The sequence below is a fragment of the Pristiophorus japonicus genome, chromosome 11, assembly GCF_044704955.1.
Source record: "Pristiophorus japonicus isolate sPriJap1 chromosome 11, sPriJap1.hap1, whole genome shotgun sequence".
NCBI classification, from domain to species: Eukaryota; Metazoa; Chordata; class Chondrichthyes; family Pristiophoridae; genus Pristiophorus; species Pristiophorus japonicus.
In genome coordinates this window covers 180,020,560-180,047,576 of record NC_091987.1, presented here as the reverse complement: position 1 = coordinate 180,047,576, position 27,017 = coordinate 180,020,560, and the positions used below count along the sequence as shown (strand labels likewise).

General features: G+C 44.9%; 1 protein-coding gene across 1 annotated transcript in view; it reads right to left on the bottom strand.

Moving 5' to 3' along the window:
- Nucleotides 1-2,367: 2,367 nt before the first annotated feature.
- The window catches only part of slc37a2 (solute carrier family 37 member 2), a 62,703-nt gene continuing 38,053 nt past the window's right edge, over nucleotides 2,368-27,017 (bottom strand). The window contains exons 9-18 of the mRNA XM_070893106.1: nucleotides 26,027-26,176; nucleotides 25,409-25,499; nucleotides 21,655-21,717; nucleotides 18,675-18,760; nucleotides 15,346-15,394; nucleotides 10,649-10,722; nucleotides 10,376-10,454; nucleotides 7,144-7,235; nucleotides 5,598-5,662; nucleotides 2,368-2,773 (exon numbers count right to left, since the gene is read on the bottom strand). Coding sequence (XP_070749207.1) covers nucleotides 2,758-2,773; nucleotides 5,598-5,662; nucleotides 7,144-7,235; nucleotides 10,376-10,454; nucleotides 10,649-10,722; nucleotides 15,346-15,394; nucleotides 18,675-18,760; nucleotides 21,655-21,717; nucleotides 25,409-25,499; nucleotides 26,027-26,176 — 765 coding nt within the window. The 3' untranslated portion in view covers nucleotides 2,368-2,757. The remainder of the gene's footprint in view (nucleotides 2,774-5,597; nucleotides 5,663-7,143; nucleotides 7,236-10,375; nucleotides 10,455-10,648; nucleotides 10,723-15,345; nucleotides 15,395-18,674; nucleotides 18,761-21,654; nucleotides 21,718-25,408; nucleotides 25,500-26,026; nucleotides 26,177-27,017) is intronic.

Here is a 27,017-nt window from a genome sequence, read left to right as displayed (position 1 = left end):
TGAGTATCCGGCCTGTGTGCCCTTATTGCAGCAGCTAGCTCCCTCATGGCCTCTGCCATCATTTGCACACCCTATGAAATGCCCGCCTTCAGTTCCCGTCTCAGTGCATCTCAGGAGAGACTGGTCAGCTTCTCCTTCCCCTCGCCATGGGTCTGCATAACAGCAATCCGCGTAGGCTGGGACGGTGGGGCCCTTGGTGTTCCAACCTGCATTCCACCACCGACACTGGGACCCGCAACCTCGGAAGGTGCGAAACCAAGTAATGTCATGGCAGAGCTCATGGAGATGTCTGGCAAAGTGATGCCCTGTACCATGGACTGATCCATATCATGATCAGCATTCTCCAGTGAACACAGATCCATGGAACCCTCCTTCCCCCACCCGCCTTGGAATGGTGTAGACACATCTGGATCTTCAGGATGTTCAGAATTATCTTGTTCTGCAAAATATAACAGATAGTCAAATAGTTAGCAGGAAAGGAGGGGGCAGGATGGGTGGAATGAGTAGTCTCACACGTAGCAGGCCAGTCAGCAGGTTGATTTGAAGGGAGACGATTGACCCTCACCATCGCGTGTGGGCACAGCTTGTGCAGAGCGGATTCTTTTTCTGCAGATGTGACTCAGCAAGGCAGCGACTCTCTGTTCCAGGGATGATAGTTGGTGCAGATTTGGTGGCCCTCCTCCTGTTCTCGTTCTCTCCCTTTTTGTTGTGGGCCAATTTCTTCTGCAAAGATGAAAATAAAACTTTTGCCACATGGTGAGCTTCTGATGGATGGGACATATATAAATGATCACAGTAACAATTGCAATTCCATTTAAAACTCAAGATAATACTTACACACTCTACTTGACCAACGTCCTATTTCTTTTTACACTGGCTTCCAGTTCTTGCAGAAGAATTCTCCGCAGGGGTGAAGACCGCAAGTAGGTTCCAGCGTCTCATTTCTTTGGGTGAAACTTTTGTGGGACCACTCTTACTGATATCCAGCTCCTGCCATCTGTCCTCAATGACAGTGACGAGTTTCTCTACCTCCTCATGCAAGAAGTTTAGTCCTGGTTGCATGCTCGAGTCATTGGTGGATTGGATTTACACTCGGGTGATCTTGAAAAAACACAATCGTCGCCTTTCATTCATCTATGCACCACTCGTTTCCACTTCCTCAGCCACCCAAAAATCACAATTCACACCTTATCTTCTAATATGGAACACTGTCAATGCTGCTGAGGCACTGAGGACGCTCTCCCTTTAAAGGCTGATTGCCAAGGTTCCTGCCCCATTGCGCATATGCGCATTGTGCGTGTGCGCAAACGGTTATGATTTCCCTGCCGGCACTCAAGGACATGCCGGGCCCAAGCTCTGCCCCCCGCAGGTTTCTCAGCACCATGCCATGGGCTGACAGGGGTCCAGGGGCACTTTTCTCCCCCCCCCCCCCCCACACACGAAGTCTGCGCACCACATCGAACTACACGGCTCTGAGCGGCCGTGGAAATTTGGGGCCAGAGTCTCAGAATAAAGGGCTGCCTATTTAAAACAGTTGAGCAGAAATTTCCTCAGAGGGTTGTAAATCTGTGGAATTCTCTGTCCAGAGAGCTGTGGAGGCTGGGTCATTGAATAAATTTAAAGCAGAGTTAGAGTTTTGAGCAATAGGTTATGGGGAGCGGGCAGGGAAGTGGAGCAGAGTCCATGATCAGATCAGCCATGATCTTATTGAATGACGGAGCAGGCTCAAGGGGACAAATAGCCGACCCCTGCTTCTATTTCTTATGTTATGACATAGCGCTGGACATGGGGGCATCAGACAGCCTTTTAAACATTATCCTTATTTACTCCGCGATGCATTCATTCAGTGGACAGTGGGCTAACTGCTCTTTGTAAAAAAAAAAAGGATGGAAAAGCAAACCTGTTGGATATAATCCATAAGTGTGGCAGTTTAAGACGTGGGGGCCAAAATTCAGAGTCTCGATAAGGCCCGCTACCACTGGAACCCAATGGCCGGCGCCAGCCAAATTCAGCAAGGGTTTTTTTCTGGCAGTTTTCACTTCCGCCCCGCCGCTGCCGAGTGGCCGTAAGTGCACCATTAGTGCGCGCACTGCCGGGACCACCCCCCCGCCCCCCACACACCTGTCAAAATTAAGCCCGGTATACAGAGAGAGGGGGTGAGAGAGAGGGAGAGAGGGGGAAAGGGGGAAGAGAGGTCCTCTTCTCTCAGCAACTGCCAAGATCCAATTTACCTGTCTCAGGCCGCAGAACAAAGGCTACCCACGAGAAATAAAAGGCGATAAATAATTAAATATGGAAAAAATAAATAAAAAGGAAAACAAATCAAAAGCCCGATTGTGAGAAACACTGAACTGGGAAACCAAACACTATTATACAAATATGTTATGTTTATTTGAACAATAAAAGACATTACATCAGACAATACATCAAACACTGCCTCTGCTGTCAATGCTTCCTTAATGAAATCCAATTCCTCCATAAATTGGCGGCAAACTTCACTCAAAATGCGGGGCTAAAATTTCGCCATCAGTCTCATAAAAAGGCAGGGCTGGCTTTAATCTCGGTGTTGTCAGTCTCTGGGAGTGATGTAGCAGATTAATAAGGTGTTTTATTCTGCTCCCTGTACAGGGAAGTGTTACTTTACTTCCACACAACAATGGAGCCAGATACCGGGCTTTGAAGCAAACACAGAATTAACCCACAAATCGAATCTCCTGGTCTCAGTGAAGAATGTTTCAGAGTGAAGTGTGTTCCCGGTCAGATCTCCTTAAACCTGCAGCACAAAAGGGGGAAAGAATTTGAGAAGCCCAGGATCTGATGCAGCTTGTCGCACTTCCAAATGTACAGCATTTTTCAGGGGGGGGGGGGGGGAAGGAGAAAGGGTACAAGATCTCCCTTCACCCCTCATCCTTTGCTCCACCTTTTTAAAAATATTTCTCCTCTCCCCTCCTGAAAGTGCTGACCTTTACTGGGATACCACATCAAGGTGCCATTAGCCCTCTGACACCTTGCTTAGGTGAACACCGACAGATTATCTGCCCGAGGGAGCACAAAAACATAAGAATTAGGAGCAGGAGTCAGCCATTCGGCCCCTCGAGCCTGCTCTGCCATTCAATGAGATCATGGCTGATCTTCTACCTCAACTCTAATTTCTTGCACTAGTCCCATATCCCTTGATATCCAAAATTCTATACTCAAAGACTGAGCCTTCACTGCCCTGTGGGGTAGAAAATTCCAAAGATTCACCACCCTGAGAGAGAAGTTTCTCTTCCTTAGTCCTAAATGGCTGACCCCTTATCCTGCAACTGTGACCCCTGGTTCTAGACTCTCTGGCCAGAGGAAACATCCTCCCTGCATCTACGCTGTAAAAATTTTGTAAGTTTCATATGAGCTCACCACTCATTCTTCTAACTCTGGAAGGTCTACTCAATCTGGGGAAAGAGACTGGGGAGGAACACATTCGGATTCTGTCCTCACCCCAGCAACTGCACACAAGCAATTTCCAGCAGGAATCACTGCTGTCCCCACCACACCCCAGCCCAAGGGCATGGGTGCTGTACCCCCACCCGCAGCTCCCCGAGCAGAGTTCAGCCATCTCAGCATATACCAGAGAGTTAATCAGAGGCTCCTTTTGTGCGTGACTCAGCACCACATTACACGGTGCATTTCGCCAAGGGGCAGCTACCATTCAGATTTTTATAAACAGCACTTCTTAAAGAACTGTGCAGATGAGAGCGCGTTTCCAGGCACCATCCCATCTGGATGTCCAGAGGCTTCGAGACAAAACTCCAAGAACATAAGCAATAGGAGCAGGAGCTGGCCATTTGGCCCCTCAAGCCTGCTCCGCCATTTAATAAGATCATGGTTGATCTGATCTTGGCCTCACCTCCACTTCCCTGCCCGCTTCTCTTAACCCTTCACTCCCTTATCGTCCAAATATCTGTGAATAGATTCAAGGTGGCGATAGCCAATGACCCAGCATCCACAGCTCTCTGGTTACTTGTTCATATTGCCGGAACCCCTCATTGTTACATTGCTTTGTAGCACCCTCCCAGCTGTGCCGAGCTTAACCCTGGAGGTCACGGTTCCCAAGCGAAATCCTGTACAGGTGCAAGGAGGTGGAATCATACTCCATTAGTGCGACCTCTGGAGTGACTGAGGATTCCTTCAACACTGAATACACTTTGGATCATAAAAGAGTTCAAATATTTCTCATGCAGCAAAATTATAAAAAATTCTTTGAAAAGTTTTGGTTCTTTGAGTACCAGGGCTAAAAGGGTTCAATTATGTGTATAGGTTGCATACACTAGGCTTGTATTCCCTGGAAAATTAAGGGGTGATCTAATTGAGGCATTGATTATGATTACAAGAGTTGATAGGATAGAGAGAAACTATTTCCTCTGGTTTTGGGGGGGGGGGGGGGGGGGGAAAGGGGGAAAAAAAAAAGAGAAAAAAAAAAGAGAAAAAAAAAAGAGTCCAGAACAAGGACGCAAGCTTAAAATTAGAGCTCGGCCATTCAGGAGTGATGTCAAGAAACACTTCACAGAAGGGGAACTAAAATCTGCAATTCTGTAACCCCCCCCCAAAAATGTTTGAGTCTAGTGGTCAACTGAACATTTCAAAACGGAGGTAAATTTTTGTTAGGTAAGTGTATTAGGGGATTATGGAACTAAGGTGGGTAAACAAAGTCAAGATGCAGATCTAATTGAATGGTGAAACAGACTCGAGGGGCTGAATAAGCCTCCTCCTAGTCTGATGTAACCCGAGTTTTGTTACATGACACCAATAAAGTGCAATATTCCCCTGCACAGCAGAGGGAGCCTGTGAGCCAATGATTTCATTTTAAGCTTAAAAAACAATGTGCGCTGGCAAAAGCAGGAACTAACCAGACTGACGTTACTGATCCACAGGTTACCCCTCAATTTATAAACAAGAGGACATCCCCAGTCTGTGCTGGTTAAACACCAATATCAAAACCATGGAGGATGTGTCGTCTGCATTTATGACCAAACATTGAAAGGTTTTATAAATTACAACAGTACAGAGGGCACACAGTATTTCAGAGCCCAGAAACACTAGTCAGAATCATCTACAGTTCTAACCAGACCTCCTTCACAAAACTCAGAACCTCACTAAGGCCACTGATTGTCATTTTTCGGGCGGGATGAACATGCCCAGTTAGCTGTAGATGTCTGCACATTCTCTGCCAATGCGGCTCTGACCCGGTTTGGTGGGGGGGGGGGGGGGGGGGGGCGGGAGGAAAGAGAAAGGAGCCTGGGTGAGTCTCCCTCAATTTCCCACCTTTGCATTAGGCCTGGCTCTGCCCAAAGCCTCCCCAAAGTACCATGATCTGAAACTCAGTAAGAAGTGGGAGGAGGAGGAATTGGAATTTGCAATCATCAGACCCTCAACACATCCTTCTGGGATCTTTCCTTACTTAGTACAAAAGGGGAAGAGAAAATATCTAGAATCGTAGAGACTGTACGATAAACCATTCAATTTAAGCACTCAAGACAAGATGCAATTCAACACACATCACTTCTCAGCCCCAATGCAGTGTGTCAATATGCCCTCCGGCAGGGTCTTTATTCTCTTACCCTCGGTGTCTCATCGGGTACCCACAAATGCCCCGGATCTCCTTGTACACCAATCTGCTCAATAACTGTGAAAGGAAAAGTGCAAAGAGGAAGAGAGAGATTAATATAAAAACATTCAACCCAAAACTTAACCCTGGTGAATGAAGCCCAAAACCCAAACTGTATTTTATGCCAAAGCGCTTACAGGTTTGGGCATCCAGAGATACCGCCACCTGCTGGTGAACCCACACATTTAGTGGGGCAATCCCACTTAGGACAGCATAACCCAATGGGCAAAACAAATGAGGCAGCCACTGTCATAACTGGCTACTACCTCTTGTACATGGTTGCAACTTCCTACTCATCAGTTTTACTTCAAATTGCTTCACTTTTGGGTCACATTAAAATGTGAGATTTAAATTTGTGCATGTAGCAGCAAGTAAAGCAATGAGAACAGGGTGATCTGGTAAGGCAAGAGTTAAAACCATGTAGAAGAATAGGACACTTTTGCTCCCTTTACCCCCACACATCAGTACCAGCCATATTCACCCCTTCCCCCAAAACAGGGTGTGTGGGGTAGAACCAGGAGAACACAGAGGGTGGGGCAAGAATGTTTTCAAAGAGACCGAGTTTTTTTTCTCCCTTGTTCAGTCTCCTCGGTCAGGCATCGACTAGTATTTTGCCCCGCTTGTTTGAGGGTGATCCTTCAAACCGCACTCACCTCATTACTGCCTTTAGGTACAAGGCTGGCTTTTATGTGGCAATTCTCCAAAGTGAGGCAATGCCAGGAGCTCAGAGATGGGTGTACGAGAGGGAATAGTTAATGCAACCCATACCCCATTGGAATACAGAGCTCCTCTCGTGGACTACTGTGGTAATGCAACTGCTGATAAAAGCACAAGGTCACATGACAAGTTCCTGCAGAGCCATCTTGTGTAGTGTGCTTAGTGATGTTGTAAAGAATATATCACCCACCAGTCTGTTGGTGAACTGGCACTCACCTCGTTTCAACACAATACCAGCAGGAAATCGAATGGCACTTCATGATCAACCTCAACCCAAACCACTCATTAAAGTGTCAATTCTAACATGCCCTTTATATGTTGCACATTAAATGCAATATAACAGTGACATCTTATAACCAAGAACAACTGCATCAGAAGGAGGGGAAAATAGAGCCACAGAGCAGAAAGGTTCGATTCCATCTGTGCGGAGTTAGATGACCTCGCTTGGTGTGACAGGTTATGGTATAAATAGTCTCTGAGCCATGAACTAGTGAGTGGAAAGGCAGCCAGGGTTTCCACTCCAGACCTCTATCCATTAGAGAGAGCGAGAAAATATGGGCATCAGGCAAGGGCAGAATCAGGCTCTGTTGTGATGCCCCCAAGGTTCAATAGGCCAGTGTCACTCACTGTCCAAGTCCACACTTGAAGAATGAGCACTCAGACAAGGGGCTGCCATGGTCAATGGAATCGGAAAGTACTCCCTCATCAAGGCAGTGCAACAAGAGGGAAACAAGACCCAAAGCAAGCGCGATTGAGGAAGAGGCTATAGAACATTGACATACCAGACAGGCCAAGATATCAGACGTAATCAACATGTAAAAGACTTTGTTCCAGTCTTTGAGGAGTCCAGCCAGCAGTGGGCCCAATGCGGCACCTAGAACAGAACACACAACGGAACAGATCAATGCAATCGTCCTACAACCTTGTCTGCAGCTCATTTGTTGGATGTGACGTCCTTTGAACATGCACATGCACCCCAATTGTTCTTAAGGTGGTGGTGAGCCACCTTCTTGAACAGTTGCAGTCCTTGTGGTGAATGTTCCCCAACAGTGCTGTTTGGGAGTGAGTTCCAGGATTTTGACCCAGCAACTATATATTTCCAAGTGAGGATGGTGCGTGACCTAGAGGGAAACATGGAGGTGGTGGTGTTGCCAAGCACCTGGTGCCCTTGTCCTTCTAGGGGGCAGAGGTCGCAAGTTTGGGAGGTGCTGCCAAAATATGCAGGTTTTTTATAATCAACCCAGCACTCAAGAAAATCCAGTGCTTATTAAGTCATTCAGGTCAGTGGCAAGGCGGCCAAAACCAATTTTCTAAAAATGAATTTCATTGACAGCCCTACTTTTGTAACATTAAACCTCCATTGTGTTTGCTATTGATTATGGAATAATCTCATTCATTAACTTCCTTACTTAACCAAACTATTTTACCAGACTCACGGCCCAATTTTCAATCGAACGGCCCGTTATACTGGAATGGATTGAATCATCAAGGCTCAGAGAATGGAACCTGATCAGCTTTTGTCTAAAGTCAGATGTGGGTTGACTAACTACAATGTAAAGCTCTCTCTACCTTGTCAAGCACACCAAGGTCATGCAAAGGCTAATGTTCTATAGATTACCGCAACTTGGATGTAAAGGTAGAAAATGCCCCAATATATGTTTCAAAGAAACACAAAGAAAACAGATGCCATGGCATAAGGAGCAAAGACTATGGGAAGATAAGGAGGGGCCAAGCAACAGTTTAAAGTAAAAGGTAGCCATTTTATGTGGTTCCCCCACACCCGACCTGGCGCCATCATAATCTGCAAAAGTTTGGTCAAACAGAGGGTTTTTAAAGAGGATATTAAAAAGAAGAGAGAGGGAGGGGACAGAATTCCAGAGAGTGGGACTATGCCAGCTATAGACATTGCTGCTAATGGTGGGCAAAGAGCGGGTGGGGGAGGGGAAAAATGCACAAGGGGCTGGAGACAGAAGAATGGCAAGTTTCAGGTTGGAGGTTGGGGGGCTGGGGAGATAACAGAGATAAGGAGAGGCTAAGCCATAAAAGGGATTTAATAATTTTAAATTTGCTGTCTCAGGGTGGGGTATCAGATACTAATGTAGGTTAGCGAGGATTGCGGTAATGGTGGAGTTTGTGCAGCATGGAATATGGGCAATATAATTTTGAATGAGCTGAAATGGAGGGTAAAGGATAGACTGGCCAGGAAAGCATTGGAGTGCTTGAGGCTGGGGTGACAATATACAAAGCTACAGATGGAATGTGCAGTTCCCTCACCTTAATTCTAGTGTCTTAATCCAGTCACAGCAGGACACCTCCTGCTATAGCATTGTGGCATCTTTGTCCATACTACCCATCCTGTCTGATTACCACCTTGCATCAAAACATACAAGATAGTGAGGGGGCTCGACAAGGTGGATGCAGGGATGATATTTCCACTCAGGGGAAACGGAAACTAGGGGACATAGTCTCAGAATAAGGGGCTGCCCATTTAAAACTGAGATGAGGAGGAATTTCTTGAGGGTTGTAAATCTATGGAATTCTCTGCCCCAAAGAGCTGTGGGGGCCGGGTCATTGAATATATTTAAGGTGGAGATAGACAGATTTGTGTGTGATAAGGGAATAAAGGGTTATGGGGAGCAGGCAGGGAAGTGGAGCTGAGCGCAAGATCGGGTCAACCATGATCTTATTGAATGGTGGAGCAGGCTCGAGGGGCCAAATGGCCTTCTCCTGCTTCTATTTCTTATGTTCACTAGGAATTGGGTCTTCTGTTCCAAACTCTCTTTGGAACGTTGCAACAGACAAAGGAGGGTGACTTTATTCCCATTTCCTGGCTGGAGTTTTTTTTTTTTTCGGTCCCAGCAGTCCTCACCCTGCCCCAGCTACTTTCCCAATCTTTCCACAGACCAGCAGGCCACACCGACAGGAGACCCGTTTGCTAGTGACAAGTCCCATATATACTGACATTACAGGCAATTAGGCCTAACCAAGTTACTTTATCCATCTATGTAAACATTTTGCATTTCTATTATACTTCAAAGTTTCCCCAACCAATAACCTTCACAATATACAAATTTACCACCAAACAATTAAACTCGGATTGTTAAGTAAACATAAATTGCAGTCAATTAATCTTTGTGGATATTAAAAGGCCTTGGCCAACACAAATATAATTACCTTAACAGCAGCAAAATACAAAGGTCCAATTATAAAACAACACAGGCCCAAAACATGCGCAATGTCACGGGAGATCTGCTAGTTTGGATTCGATCAATGAGAAAATGCACAATATACTGCAATAGCAAAGCTCCTGAAAAACAAAGGCTCAAACGCCTGCCATTTAATGATTCATGGATTTGCCACTGGTGGTCAGGGCCATAGAAGGAGTGGCGGCATACCACTGCAAGGTACAGCGCGAGCTGGTGCAGGAGGACGACGGCAGCAAAGAGGCATCAAGGTCCAGGTCGGTGATTGGAGCGTGGACAGATACAGCAGGAGTGGCAAGATCGGGGCGAAGGAGCAGCGAGAGATTGTAGAGGGATGTGATGGGGCCCAGGAGAGGAGGGGGCCCAGAGGCAGCACAGGCCAGCCCACACTGCGATATGTGCGCGCACTAGGTCCGTGCAGCAGAGCTGGTCTCCAGTCATCTTGGATAACCCTTGCCACTGGACCAAAACCGAGCTCTGTCAAGCCCGTGTGGTGGCTGGTGTGCAACAGCCACCGCATGTTAAAAAAGTCCACGCACAGGCATCTTCCACCCTTCAGGATGTAGTTCGGGATATGGAATATTAGGTCCTTCATTGAAATACCTGTGAACTCATCCTTTTTCAGCGTGGAAGCAAGTCATCCTCATTTCGAGGGACTGCCTATGATGAAGAAGAATTGATTTGATTAACCAAACAATAACTGGGATGAGAGTCGACAGTCAGCGTAACTGAGTAATCAACAAGGCCACAATGTAGCCTATTTATATCATTCACTTGTTCGCCAGGCCGACACGTCATGTGACAGACTCACCAATCGAGCCTGTTCCATCGATAATTGCTGTGACAGTGGATAGTGCTTTAGCGTTCCCTTTAAGGCTCTCGTGCGTTCCCTGGAGATAAAGTCACAACATTAGGCATCCTGGGACAGTCCCTGGGTCTGCTCTACACACATCGCCCTTTTACAAGATTTTGTGGAAAAGTTCAAATCCTTAAGTAACCAAGAGAATTCAGTCTTTAAGAGAAGCACTCAATTCCCCCCCCCCACCACACTGGCTCTCCCCCAGAGGGAACAGCAGCTCCTCACCAGATCAGCTGCGACTGCTGTTGTGATCAATGCATACGGTCCGTTCACTAGAGCGCCACACAAGATCAGCATTCCTGTCAGAGAAATATCAAATTAGGTTTTAAAATATGAGAGAGAGAGAGAGAGAGAGAGAGAGAGAGAGAGAGAGAGAGAGAGAGAGAGAGAGCTAGTAATTCGGGTTGGGTCATAGCGAGGGGTTTTTTGCACTCTCAGCACTGCACTGCAGTGTCAGCATAGATTATGAACTCAAACCGAGTGGGACTTGAACCCACAGCCTTCTGACTCGGAGAGTGCTGCCCACTGAGCCACGGTTGACATCCATCACTGTCAAATAAGCTGGCTTTATTTTTGCCAAAACACAACAGTTTCTCACAGCATGATGTTAGAAATTGACAAATTTCCTGTGACATCACCAGAAAAGGGAATAAGCTTAGTTGCACAGTGAGACAGTATTGATTTCAGGAAGATATACATATTTAATTACTCCCCCTGCTCAGTGAACTATATGAACACACAGTACAGAGCATGTCACCATAGAATCACAGCACAGGAGACCATTCGGCCCATCGTGCCTGCTCTTTGAGAGAGCGATCCAATTAGCCCCACTCCTTTGTTCTTTCCCCAAAGACCTGCAATTTCTTTCCTTTCCAAGTCTATCTCCAATTCCCTTTTGAAAGCTATTATTGAATCTGCTTCCATTACTTTTTCAGGAATATAGTCATTCAAGGGTCTATTTTAAATGAATATTTTCAGTGTAATCTAACACTATTTTTCCACCATATTTTAAAATCGAGCTCTGGAAGTAAAGAAAATGCAGCTTCTCGTATTTCTCCGGCTACACACATTCAACAACACACTCATTTTAAACTACTTTCCTGAACTTCTCATTTGCCCGATAAAAAGGTTATTCCAACTTTAATTCAGAAAAGCCCAGTTCAATACCAGTCGGGAGAATGGGTGCTGAAGGGGCACAAGTAATTCAATGCAAGATAGAGAACAAACAGTGGGTGATTGGAGGCTGATGCCCAACACCTGGAATACTGTGTGTAGTTTTCGTTTCCATATTTACGAAAGGAGAGACTGGTTTTGGAGGCAATTCAGAGAAGGTTCACTAGGTTGATTCCGGAGATGAGGGGGTTGACTTATGAGGAAAGATTGGGCTTCTACTCATTGGAGTTCAGATGAATGAGGTGATCTTATCATAGAAACATAGAAACTAGGTGCAGGAGCAGGCCATTCAGCCCTTCTAGCCTGCACCGCCATTCAATGAGTTCATGGCTGAACATGAAACTTCAGTACCCCCTTCCTGCTTTCTCGCCATACCCCTTGATCCCCCAGTAGTAAGGACTTCATCGAACTTCCTTTTGAATATATTTAGTGAATTGGCCTCAACTACTTTCTGTGGTAGAGAATTCCACAGGTTCACCACTCTCTGGGTGAAGAAGTTTCTCCTTATCTCGGTCCTAAATAGCTTACCTCTTATCCTTAGACTGTGACCCCTGGTTCTAGACTTCCAACATTGGGAACATTCTTCCTGCATCTAACCTGTCTAAACCCGTCAGAATTTTAAACATTTCTATGAGGTCCCCTCTCATTCTTCTGAACTCCAGTGAATACATGCCCAGTTGATCCAGTCTTTCTTGATAGGTCAGTCCCACCATCCCGGGAATCAGCCTGGTGAATCTTCGCTGCACTCCCTCAATAGCAAGAATGTCCTTCCTCAAGTTAGGAGACCAAAACTGTACACAATACTCCAGGTGTGGCCTCACCAAGACCCTGTACAACTGTAGCAACACCTCCCTGCCCCTGTACTCAAATCCCCTCGCTATGAAGGCCAACATGCCATTTGCTTTCTTAACCACCTGCTGTACCTGCATGCCAACCTTCAATGACTGATGTACCATGACACCCAGGTCTCATTGCACCTTCCCTTTTCCTAATCTGTCACCATTCAGATAATAGTCTGTCTCTGTTTTTACCACCAAAGTGGATAACCTCACATTTATCCACATTATACTTCATCTGCCATGCATTTGCCCACTCACCTAACCTATCCAAGTCACTCTCAGCCTCTGCAGCTCACACTGCCACCCAACTTAGTGTCATCCGCAAATTTGGAGATACTACATTTAATCCCCTCGTCTAAATCATTAATGTACAATGTAAACAGCTGGGGCCCCAGCACAGAACCTTGCGGTACCCCACTAGTCACTGCCTGCCATTCTGAAAAGTACCCATTTCCTCCTATTCTTTGCTTCCTGTCTGACAACCAGTTCTCAATCCACGTCAGCACACTACCCCCAATCCCATGTGCTTTAACTTTGCACATTAATCTCTTGTGTGGGACCTTGTCAAAAGCCTTCTGAAAGTCCAAATATACCACATCAACTGGTTCTCCTTTGTCCACTTTACTGGAAACATCCTCAAAAAATTCCAGAAGATTTGTCAAGCATGATTTCCCTTTCACAAATCCATGCTGACTTGGACCTATCATGTCACCATTTTCCAAATGCGCTGCTATGACATCCTTAATAATTGATTCCATCATTTTACCCACTACTGAGGTCAGGCTGACCGGTCTATAATTCCCTGTTTTCTCTCTCCCTCCTTTTTTAAAAAGTGGGGTTACATTGGCTACCCTCCACTCGATAGGAACTGATCCAGAGTCAATGGAATGTTGGAAAATGACTGTCAATGCATCCGCTATTTCCAAGGCCACCTCCTTAAGTACTCTGGGATGCAGTCCATCAGGCCCTGGGGATTTATCGGCCTTCAATCCCATCAATTTCCCCAACACAATTTCCCGACTAATATTTTATTTTTACGCCAAACAGGAATGTACAATTGTTGTAATTCATCCATGCGGTCTCTAAATGTCTGCCATTGCCCATCCACAGTCAACCCCTTAAGTATCATTCGCCAATCAATCCTAGCCAATTCACGCCTCATACCTTCAAAGTTACCCTTCAAGTTCTGGACCATGGTCTCTGAATTAACTATCATTCTCCATCCTAATGCAGAATTCCACCATATTATGGTCACTCTTCCCTAAGGGGCCTCGCACAATGAGATTGCTAATTAGTCCTCTCTCATTACACAACACCTAGTCTAAGATGGCCTCCCCCCTAGTTGGTTCCTCGACATATTGGTCTAGAAAACCATCCCTTATGCTCTCCAGGAAATCCTCCTCCACCGTATTGCTTCCAGTTTGGCTAGCCCAATCTATGTGCATATTAAAGTCACCCATTATAACTACTGCACCTTTATTGCATGCACCCCTAATTTCCTGCCCTCCCCAACATCACTACTGCTGTTTGGAGGTCTGTACACAACTCCCACTAACGTTTTTTGCCCTTTGGTGTTCTGCAACTCTACCCATATAGATTCCACATCATCCAAGCTAATGTCTTTCCTAACTATTGCATTAATCTCCTCTTTAACCAGCAATGCTACCCCACCTCCTTTTCCTTTTATTTTATCAAACGTATAAGATTATGAGGGGGCTTGACAAGGTGGATGCAGAGAGGATGTTTGCACTGATGGGGGAGACTAGAACTAGGGCATAATCTTAAAATAAGGGGCCGTCCATTTAAAACTGAGATGGGGAGAAATTTCTTCTCAGAGTTGTAAATCTATGGAATTCACTGCCTCAGAGAGCTGTGGAAGCTGGGACATTGAATACATTTAAGACAGAAATACAGTTTCCTAAACCATAAGGGGATAAGGGGTTATGGAGAGCAGACAGGGATGTGTAGCAGAGTTCATGATCAGATCAGCCATGATCCTATTGAATGGCGGAGCAGGCTCGAGGGGCAGTATGGCCTATTCCTGCTCCTATTTCTTATGTTCTTGTCAGGAGAGATTGTAGGAACATGCATTCTTTAGCCCTGAAAAGGGGGCAAAGATACCTCAAAAGTAAATAAAAAATATTGAACTGCACATAAAAGCCAAGTGCAGAACACTTCAAATATTCAAGTTCAACAGAGACAGCAAGACAAGGGGGCACAAGGTCAAACTGCAGAAACACAAATTAGGACAGATGTTAGGATGTTGTGTGTCAGTAATTAACATATGGAATGGACATCTGGGTCACGTAGTGTAAACAGATAGCCTATAATTCTTTAACCTTTGAGCCCTGATTGTAACTCAGCTAGCGCGAGGCCGGGGGTCGGAGGTCAAGCTCGTCCCCGCTCACAGATGCGAAGCCGGGGGACTTTTAATTCCCTGATCTCTCTCCCGCCCAAACCCAACGTCAATGGCAAGAGTCCATCGGACGGGAGTCAGGCAAGTGCGGCAGGACGCTGCAGCCTGGGGTCCGTGGGAACAGGCCCCAACAGTCAAGTAAGTGGATTGGGGGAGGGGAGCTTGGGACAGGGGTAGATGATTGCAGTCGAGGCCTTCAGTTTCCATGTGGGCCACAAAGGAGCACTTTTCTGGTCCTGCTGTTCCTTGGCTCACACTTAGAGAATGGCTGTCCAATGAAGGCACTGGAGGATGGCCTGCCCCCATGGCCCCACGAGTTAGCATCTTCAGGAAAGATGGGGAGTTCACTGGAAATGAATAATAGGATAAAACATTCTACTTCTCTAAAACTACCAGCCCAAATTATGAGGGGGAGGGGGTAAACCTGACTTTAAGAAGAAGCAAAATGACTTCACACGACCCAAAGTGTGACCATCACACCCCAAGTGACTCACCTATAATTGTTGCAAGTCCATTTCCCCCAATGTAGTTATAAAGGAACAGCTGAAAGGAGAGAGAGTGAAGACATTAACATCACTGTTGTAAAAAGGTTCATACAACCCTAAACGTTCTTTTCCCATCACAGGGCTGGAGCTGGTGGGATGCTACTGAAAATCACGAGCTACAAATACAAAGTCAGTGCTCCTGAAGCAGGTCATAGATCCGTATCATGACACTGCACAGTCCGAGCCCATCACTTCCCACCCATTAGAATTGATACCTGGAAAATAACAGGCTGCCGGTTCAGTAATTTGGTGATGCATGTTTCGAGTATGTTCCGGGAGCAGAATGTTGACCCCACCCACCTCAATCTCAGAAGATCACAACATTCAGCAAATCCTTCCCTTCCTATACCTCCAGCAAACTTCTAGTTGTATCCTTGCTTCCATTTGCTGAGCATTTAACCCTGCCACTCATTTCTGATATGGCTGGAGTAGACGGAATACAGTTGGGAAACATAGAAAGTAGGTGCAGGAGTTGGTAATTCAGCCCTTCGAACCTGCACCACCATTCAATAAGATCATGGCTGATCATTCACCTCAGTACCCCTTTCCTGCTTTCTCTCCATACCCCTTGATCCCTTGAGCCGCAAGGGCCATATCTAACTCCCTCTTGAATATATCCAATGAACTGGCATCAACAACTCTCTGCAGTAGTGAATTCCACAGGTTAACAACTCAGTGAAGAAGTTTCTCATCTCAGTCCTTACCCCTTATCCTTAGACTGTGTCCCCTGGTTCTGGATTTCCCAAAACATCGGGAACATTCTTCCTGCATCTAACCTATCCAGTCCCATCAGGATTTTATATGTTTCTATGAGATCCACTCATCCTTGTAAACTCCAGTGAATAAAGGCTCAGTCGATCCAGTCTCTCCTCATATATCAGTCCTGCCATCCCAGGAATCAGTCTGGTGAACCTTCGCTGCACTCTCAATAGCAAGAGCATCCTTCCTCAGATTAAGAGACCAAAACGGAACACAATATTCACTCACTAAGGTCTGTACAACTGCAGTAAGACCTCCCTGCTCCTATACTCAAATCCCCTAGCTATGAAGGCCAACATATCATTTGCCTTCTTCACTGCCTGGTGTACCTGCATGCCAGCTTTCAATGACTAATGTACCATGACACCCAGGTCTCGTTGCACCTCCCCTTTTCCTAATCTGTCACCATTCAGATAATATTTTGCCTTTGTGTTTTTGTCCCCAAAGTGGATAACCTCACATTATACTGCATCTGCCATGCATTTTCCCACTCATCTAACCTGTCCAAGTCACCCTGCAGCCTCTTCGCGTCCTCCTCACAGCTCACACCGCCACCCAGTTTAGTGTCACTCGCCAAGTTGGAGATATTACACTTAATTCCTTCATCTAAATCGTTAATGTATATTGTAAATAGCTGGGGTCCCAGCACTGAGCCCTGCGGCAGCCCACTAGTCACTGCTCGCCATTCTGAAAAGGACTCTGCTTCCTGTCTGCCAACCAGTTCTCTATCCACGTCATTACATTACCCCCAATACCATGTGCACCAATCTCGAGTGGGACCTTGTCAAAAGCCTTTAGAAAGTCCAAATACACCACATTCACTGGTTTTCTCTTGGCCACTCTACTAGTTACATCCTCAAAAAATTCAAGATTCGTCAAGCATGATTTCCCTTTCATAAATCCATGCTGACTTGGACCGATCCTGTCGCTGCTTTCTAAATGCGCTGCTATTTCATCCTTAATGATTGACTCCAACATTTTCCCTACTACTGATGTCAGGTTAACCGGTCTATAATTATCCGTTTTCTCTCTCCCACCTTTTAAAAAAAGTAGTGTTACATTAGCTACCTTCCAGTCCATAGGAACTGATCGAGTCGATAGACTGTTGGAAAATGATCACCAATGCACCCACTATTTCTAGGGTCACTTCCTTAAGTACTCTGGGATGCAGACTATCAGGCCCCAGGGATTTATCAGCCTTCAATCCCATCAATTTCCCCTAACACAATTTCCTGTCTAATAAGGATATCCTTCAGTTCCTCCTTCTCACTGGACCCTCAGTCCCCTAGTACTTATGGAAGGTTATTTGTGTCTTCCTTTGTGAAGACAGAACCAAAGTATTTGTTCAACTGGTCTGCCATTTCTTTGTTCCCAATTATAAATTCACCTGAATCCGACTGCAAGGTACCTACATTTGTCTTCACTAATCTTTTTCTCTTCGCATATCTATAGAAGCTTTTGCAGTCAGTTTTTATATTCCCGGCAAGCTTTTTCTCATACTCTATTTTCCCCCTCTTAAATTAAACCCTTTGTCATCCTCTACTGAATTCTAAATTTCTCCCAGTCTGCAGGTTTGCTGCTTTTTCTGGCCAATTTATAGGTCTCTTCCTTGGATTTAACACTATCCCCAATTTCCCTTGTTAGCCACAGTTGAGCCACCTTCCCCATTTTATTTTTACTCCAGACAGGGATGTACAATTGTTCAACACAAAATGCCTTTCCAGGCTACCTCTTGGGCAGATTAAAGAAAAGTATACAAGCTTCCATTTTAAGGCATTTTCTTCCTCAGGTGTCCCTGTGACACCAATCATTCTTGGCAAAAGAGTAGGCAAGCAACCTTCTCCCAGGCATCTCAATGCTTCACCAAGCATGAATGTCAGAAGGTGCCCTCCAGTTGCTGAGGGGTGAGTCAGGGTGGTTTGGGGGTGGTGGGAGGTAACTCAAGATTGATTCACTTTCCATTGGAAAGGGTCTAGATTTCCTACTATTTGCTCAGCCCAAGACCAACCTGGAGACAGTAGGGCCAGGGTAAAAAATGGTACCGTAAGCTTGAGACCCAAGATTTTATTTACTGATGAAAATTTTTAATAACTCATCTCAACATCATGACACAATAAGAAAAAAACAATTGCTTTTTTTTTTTGGAGGCTGGTTTACATTTGAGAAATTTTCAGCCAGTCCATTTAAAAAAAATAAATGAAGGCCAGTCTGTCCATATTTCAGGGTCAAGTCCAGAATATCTGAGATTTTGCACTGTCCTCCAGATTAGCACAGTCGAGGTTGGCAGGTCAGAAGGTCGCTCCCTCAGCACTGCACTGGAGTGTCAGCTTCAATTTATGTGCTACGGTCCTGGAGTGGGGCTTGAACCCATAACAATTGTGTTATATAATCACTGGCAAACACTTGGATACAGGACAGAGGCCCCTCAGACCAATAAGTTCTTGTGGTCCACATTGTTGTAGTTACAATAGAACAATTACTATTGACAATGTTATCTCCGACCCTCATTCGCTGCTTACCATAGGAGCTGCCAAGATCAGCATAATCCAGCATGTTGTGGCTCTCCTGCCAGTGTAATCAGAGACGATTCCAGCCAGAATCCCACCTTCACGGACAAAAAGAAACCATGAACAAGCTGCACAGTGCAACTTTGGGAAAGTTAGTGTACAACAACCCAACATGACACGCCCAGCACTCCCCTCACCATACCTTACCACCTGCTGACTAAAAGGAAGCATCTAATTGATCAGGAGTACGAGGGAAAATGTCAAAACCAGCACGAGGGACATAAAAAGGTATTTGTACAAGTAGTCAATGAAAAGATTTTTTCTTTTTAAAAAAAAAAAAATGAGGTAGGAGCCCAAGGGAATAGGATTGGTATCTTGTAGATGTTCAAAAAAGTGAAGGTATTTAATAAGTAAACAAAGAGAGAATAATGAGAGGTAATTCCTGAAGTGGTTGAAATTGAAATGAGCGATATTACGATGGATTAAAAAAAAAAAAGATATATTTTTTAGATAAGTTAGTTAGGCTAAAGGAAGACAAAACTCCAGGGATCTTACTGGATACATCTTGGGATCCTGAGAGAGAGATCAGAGGACATTATTTAGGGCTCTACCTAGTGTGGGTGTGCCAGGACTGGAGAGTGGCCAATGTAAAACCCACATACATGTTTAAAAAGGGAGACAGAGCTAATCCAAGTAAACTGAAGGCCAGTTAGTTAAACGTCAGTTCTAGGGAAAAGGTGTGTTTCCAAGGATGAAATGAATTGTTTAGCAGACCAAAGGAAGCTGCAAAGGAAGATAGCAGAATGGGCAGATGGAATTCAATCTGGGCACCCCTGCTATTTACAATATACATCAATGATTTAGATGGAGGAATTGTGTAATATCTCCAAGTCTGCAGATGACACTAAGCTGGGTGGTGGTGTGAGCTGTGAGGAGGATGCTAAGAGGCTGCAGGGTGACTTGGACAGGTTAGGTGAGTGGGCATAGGCATGGCAGATGCAGTATAATGTGGATAAATGTGAGGTTATCCACTTTGGTGGCAAAAACAAGGCAGATTATTATCTGAATGGTGGCAGATTAGGAAAAGGGGAGGTGCAACGAGACCTGCGTGTCATGGTTCATCAGTCATAAAGTTGGCATGCAAGTACAGCAGGCGGTGAAGGCAGCAAATGGCATGTTGGCCTTCATAGCGAGAGGATGTGAGTATAGGAGCAGGGAGGTCTTACTGCAGTTGGACAGGGCCTTGGTGAGGCCTCACCTGGAATATTATGTTCAGTTTTGGTCACCTAACCTGAGGAAGGACGTTCTTGCTATTGAGGGAGTGCTGCAAAGACTCACCAGACTGATTCCCGGGATGGCAGGACTGATATGAGGAGAGACTGGATCAACTGGGCCTGTATTCACTGGAGTTTAGAAGAATGAGAGGGGGATCTTATAGAAACATAAAATTCTGGACAGGTTAGATGCAGGAAGAATGTTCCCAATGTTGGGGGAAGCCCAGAACCAGGGGACACAGTCTAAGGATAAGGGGTAAGCCATTTAGGACCGAGATGAGGAGAAACTTCTTTACTCAGGAGTTGTTAACCTGTGGAATTCCCTACCGCAGAGTTGTTGAGGCCAATTCGTTAGATATATTCAAGAGGGAGTTAGATATGGCCCTTATGGCTAATGGGAATCAAGGGGTATGGAGAGAAAGCAGGAAAGGGTTACTGAGGTGAATGATCAGCCATGATCTTATTGAATGGTGGTGCAGGCTCGAAGGGCCGAATGGCCTTCTCCTGCACCTATTTTCTATGTTTCTATGAAGTGATACATTTTAATTTTTTTTTAAAGACCCAGCAATAATTATACTCTGAATTGGAGTCGGCTCGGCGAGTGGAAGAGGAGAGAGATTGGGAGGGTCAGGTTATTAAAGGCAGCTCCTCGGGTTGATAAAGACAGTTATACAAAGATAGAAGAGTTCCAGGTTTTATTGCAAGAGGTATGAAATATAAAATCCAAGAAATATGGATGAGTTTGTTTAAAACCTGAATCAGACCTCTGTTGCAGCACTGCGTACGCTAATGGGAGTATAACGAGGCTTGCGAGAGAGTACAATATAGATTTACTAGGATGCTGCCTGGTATGAGGCAATATAAAATAAGACTTAAAAAAAACAATCCCTAATTTTTCAAGAACGCAGATTTCTGGGCGATATGGTAGAAATGTTTAAATCGATGAAAGGATGGGACAGCGTAAGTAGAAGCAGATTGTTTCCATTGGTTGAGGGGTCTGAAACGAGTCATAGATAAAAGATTAAATGCAAGAGATTTAGAACAGAGAGCAGGAGGGGGTCAAGGGTCATAGGTAACATTGCCAGGTACAGTTCCACTGGTGTCATTATCCCTCCAACAGCCAACTCAAGGCAATCCATTCTATGCGGTTAGCAGGCCTTTTGACTATGGGGCGGGTGACACTTCAACGGAGCCGGATTGATGGCAGGTGAGAACCACTCAATTCCGTTACCCAGAACAGGTGCACTGAAGCCAAATGTAGCACCCCTACCACTGCCCAGCTGAGGCAGGAAGAATGCTCCCGATGTTGGGGCAAGTCCAGAACCAGGGGTCGCAGTCTAAGGATAAGGGGTAAGCCATTTAGGACTGAGAAGAGGAGAAACTTCTTCACTCAGAGTTGTTAACCTATGGAATTCCCTACCACAGAGAGTTGTTGATTCCAGTTCATTAGATATATTCAAGAGGGATTTAGATATGGCCCTTGCAGCTAAAGGGATCAAGAGGTATGGAGAGAAAGCAGGAATGGGATACTGAAGTTGCATGATCATATTGAATGGTGGTGCAGGCTCGAAGGACCAAATGGCCTACTCCTGCACCTATTTTCTATGTTTCTGTGTATCCTGAAATACACCTTTAGTCCACATCATTAATCAACTCATATTGCATCAAGTGCCAGAACGTTCTTAAAATCTACACAAGTCTACTCAACAGAAACATACCAAGAATGCCACCAACATCGAAGAGTGTCGAGGTATCACCAGCAGCTTTGGGATTCAAATGAGCTGAAATGGAAAGAAAGAGAAAGAAATAAAACAGTTTGTAAAAAGCTGCAATGAGCCTGACATTAGCTCATGTGTACCCCATGCAATAAATCCCAGTACTTTGTTAGCATTTTTAATTGCTTCACTGACCTGCAATGCTGCTTTTAATGATTTGTTGTGTATCCAGAGAGCCCTTTGCTCTTGTACCCCATTCACTTTCACATTTTTTAAGGTGTAGGCGATGTTTCTATTTCTCACATTTAAATCGATGTTAAAGTTAATTTGTCACTGCCCAGTCTGCAAGTTTTGTAATGCCTTCTTGTATTATGCTGCATTCTTCCTCAGTGTTAACTATTCCACCCAGTTTGGCATCAGCTGCAAATTTTGCTATTGAGTTACTTAGTCCCAAGTCCACATCATCAATGTAAACAATGAATAAAAGTGGTCCCAGCACTGATCCTTGTGCAACATCACTTTCTACCTTCCTCCACCCTGAATAAATACCCTTTACCCCAACTTGCTTTCTATTTTTTAGCCAATTTGCTATCCATTCAGCTATTTGTACCCTGACTCCACATGCGCTAACTTTTGTTATGAGCCTCCCATGTGGTGACTTGCTGAAGGCCTTTTGAAAATCCAAGTATATGACATCTATCACAGTACCCTTGTCTATTCTTTCCGTCAACTATTCAAAGAATTCTATCAGGTTAGTTAAGCATAACTTAGCCTTTTGGAATCCCTGCTAACTATTCTTTGTTATATTTCTATCTCTAGATGCTCTATCACTTCCTTTAATATAGATTTCAGTATCTTTCCGATCACTGACATTAAGCCTCTTTTTGTATATAGGAACATTAGCTGTCTGCGGTCTTCTGGCACTAACTCCTCTTCTATAGAACTTCCTCAGGATTTAAAGCACTGCAGTAATATACTGCATCAAATAATACCAATGTATTTGCATTTTGTACAGCAAGGGATTAATAGAACTCCTGTATTTAAGCAGTCATACCGATCTCAGAATCTTCAAAGTGTCAGGCAAGGCTTTGTGGGTAGCACTCTCGCCTCAGTCAGACGGTTGTGGGTTCAAGTCCCACTCTAGGAACTTCAGCACATAAATCTAGGCTGTCATTACACTGCAGTACTGAGGGAGTGCTGCACTGTCAGAGGTGCCATCTTTCTGATGAGGCATTAAACTCCAGGCCTGGCCTGCTCCTTTGGTCCATTGGACTATTCAGCGGTGTTCTCCTGGTGTCATGACTGATATTTATCCAACATCACTAAAATAGATGGTCCATTCATTATCTTATTGCTGTTCATGGAAGCTTGCTGTTTGGCAATTGATTGCTATGTTTCCAACATTATAACAATGACTAGACATCAAAATGGTATTTCATTGGCTGCAAAGTGCTATGGGATGTCCAGAGGTTGTGAAAGGTGCTATATAAATGCAAGTCTTTCTTTCTTACTGCTGGGCTTACTGATGTATTGTACTGGCAACACGTTGAAGCACGAGAGGTAGGAACTGAGCTGCTCCCAGCCCTGTGATCCTCTCGAGAGCTTCCCATCTCAGCCACAATACTGGGGGCTGTTTTCATTAGATCAGGGACAGTTATGGGGCAATTTGATCGAGGCGTTTCAAAGTGTGGCGCGATGGGAGAGTACACAAACATACAGCGGCTGAAGGGTTTAGAAGAAGGAAAAATAGGTCCAAGACTAAACAGAAGGAAGCAGAGTTTACACTTTGGGCACAATTGGTAATTCCGGCACAAATTGCACCAGTGTCCCTCTCCTCTCATCCCCCACAGTTTCCGCTCAGACTATAAACTGCACACCACCAAAGGCAAAATCTGCCACGAACCAGCGCAATTGGGCAGCGCTTTAAAATGCAATTTAAAAAAAATATAACTGAAAATTGGTTCATCAAAAAAATAAGCTTTTTAAAAACAGTCAATCCATCACCTGCAAGTAACCGGATTTTAAATTGCCAAAAAATGATTTAAATACAGAATATTTGAGAGTTAGATTGGGGTACAGTAGTCCTTCATTCAAAACCTCAAAATATTCCAATTGGGTGCCCTTGCACCCACAAGATCCAGCTTAATTTATGGAATCTCCTCAAATGCCTGCAAACGACACAATTAGCAGAAACCCACAATTGTGATTAATTCGATCTGGGGCAATGACCAGTTGTGGACGGGGCCTTCTAGCATGAAGTTTTTAAACACTAGAGCAAAGGACGTGGAAATTTGACTTGGGCTGAAAATCCCACAATCGGTTTGCCTGGTTTGGCCGATGTCAAGTGACTTGTGCAGAGAATCCCAGTGCAATCGAGCGGAAACGCCAGGCCAAGAGATTTAGGGCAGAGCACAGGAGAAATGTGTATTATTTAGACAGGGTTGTGAGGCTATTGAATGCAATACTGGAGTTTGTGAATGAGGCAGGGACCGTGGCACCATTTATGAATTGGTTAGATACATTGAGGCACAGGAGCTATAGGATAGGTGCCTGTGGTTCAGGTAAACACTGACTGATTCAGCCCCACGGCCTCGTCAGTGGTGGCATTTCTAGGTAATGGGCGGGGCAAAGGCTAGACACCATCAGCAAACACACTACGGAGAGGACAATACGGAAAGAGATTTCACAGATATGCAATAGTTTGGCACCTTCCCATTGTAATGACATGTTATTGAGAAGTCCTAAAGCTAGTTTGTAGTTCCTATTCCCACTGAAGCAGCTGCCCACATGGATTGACCTGGTCCATGACCCTGATCATGTGCTGCTTGGTTAAGCCAATCCCAGAAGGCACGATTGGCTAATAAAATGTCAGCGCACCAAATGTCAACATTCTACTTTAACGACAATGACATCCCAACGGTCGAATTGAACTGTCCAATCACATTATTGAAGTAGGATAACATTCAGGTGAGGTATGTACGTAGAGAGTTTGATTAAAATCAAATTCTGCTCACAGCAAGGGATTATTGTAGTTTTAGTAAAGTTCAGGACGACGCCTGGAGTCGGCTTGTCAGCACTTGAATTCAGTAAAACTCTGGATGGGAAACTCCTTCAGTGGGAAATTCCTCTCAACCCCACCCCCCCATAATTTACCTGCTCTGCCGTGCTCCACCTAATGATCTATGGTGATATTGCTAGATTATAAAGAGTCAGCCGTGGTTCAATGGGTCGCACTCTTGCCTCCGAGTCAGAAGGTTGAGAGTTCAAATCCTACTTCAGAGACTTGAGCACAAAGTTGTAAGCTGACACTCCAGTGCAACGCTGAGGGAGTGCTGCACAGTTGGAGGTGCCGTCTTTCAGATGAGACGTTAAAACTGAGGCCTCGTCTGCTCTCCGATGGACATAAAAGATCGCATGGCACTATTTCAAAAGGGAGTCATCCCCAGTGTCCTGGTCAATATTTATTCCTCAATCAACACAACAAAAGCGGAGTATCTGGTCATTATCACATTGCTGTATGTGGGAGCTTGCTGTGCGCAATTGGCTACCACGTTTCCTACATTACAACAGTGACTACATTCCAAAAGTACTTAATTGGCTGTAAAGCACTTTGGGATATTGAGGTCATGAAAGGCGCTATATAAAACACAAGTTTTTCTTGACCATCATTGCCATGCATCTATGCTGTGGGTAAGCACTTTGGAATAGAATTCAAATGGAAAGAAGTGTGTGTAATTGGAATGATTTTGCTACTCACCAACTGATGAAATGTAGAGAGGCAACCAGAACAGGAATGTATAGCTGACAAGCTTGGCAAAGAGCAAACAGAGCGAAAACTCGACCACACCCTGCACAAAGAGGAAAAGCAGGCTCCATTACTGCACAAGATACAGAGACTCCATTTGAAGAAGCCTTCGGCCTCCCTTTGCCTGCTCTCCCACCATCCATTTAAATACAATACCAATCACCACTTTAGGATTTTAGATATAAAAGTGCATCTAACCAGTTCCAGTTTCTAACCCCTTTATGAACATCATCCCATTCAGAGAGCAGCATTTTAAATAGACACCGGCCTAGACAGATGCAAAAGCCTAAAGTTACACTATATTACAGTCTACATCTAAACAGAGTTGTTTAATTCAAGTTATCTGATAATTCAAATGTTTTTAGCACTACATTTCCACTTGCGTTGGTCATATTGCTGAAGTCACATTATTGAATCATTCAAATTTATTTTACCATAAAAAAAAAAGAAGAATAGATTGTACACCAACTTTTCAAATTAATATTGCCTTTCAATCAGAGGCCATGAGCACCATCGCTTATAAACAGAAGTGGTTACATGTGGGGACTGCCCAGGGTCCTTGGTACTCACGGGGATTTTGAGGGCTCCCAAGAAGCTAATTGCAGAGGGCTGCTCGGTGTGGGCAATGGGACTGCTGTTGCCCCCATTCTCTGCAGTGTCGCTGATGGGGGTGAAAATCTCCTCCGTGCTCTCGTGTCGTGACTCTTGATCCAGCTGGTCCTGCAGTAAATCGGCAAAAGCACCTAGTTTTACCCATCAGTATTTGAGCACCCAGCCAAAAATAAATTACGATTCTCCAGTCCCTTTTGGTCCCCCGAACCAGAGTCAGTGCTGAGGCTCCGTAGTAACGGGCTGCCAAGATAGGTGGAGGTGGGCAATCAGCCCCTTGATGGAAAAAGTGCACCAACACTAAATTCCTCATTCAGATTCCCAAGCTTCAGTCATCGCTGTGCATCTCCAATCTTCACCCCTTCTCTTCCCAGAGCATCACTCAACTATTGCACCGTAAAAAAAAGTGTGGATGAAGGGAATTAATGAAACACAATGAGAGAGTCGAGGGTTATTTGGAGCTGGCAGGGAAGTAGATTTGAGGCCAAGATCAGATCAACCATGACATTGAATGGAGGAACAGGCTCGAGGGGCCAAATGGCCAATGCCTGCTCCTATTTGTGTTATGTTCTTATGAACACATTTCTCAGACCCTCCAATCCCAAGCTAGATAACGCTGCAAAAATAGGGAAGGGGTCTGTGAGATGAACATATTTGGTGGCAGCACAACCCTGATAAATACAAACCACCCAAATAGATTTAGACCAGTTGGATTCTGCAGAAATCTTGAGGATATGAAAGCAGCACAACTTCTTCCCTCCCCCAATCGGATAGTGGGTTCTCATTTCTGCTGGGACACATGTCCTCTCTGGCACAGGGAGACAAAGAACCAGTGTGCAACAGCTCTGCACGACAGGTGCAGGCAGCAGTGGAAGAATAGGTTGGGATGGGAGCACTGGTCCCATGTCTATTTCATTGGCACATTATTGGGTCTCGACGGTTAACAAAGTGG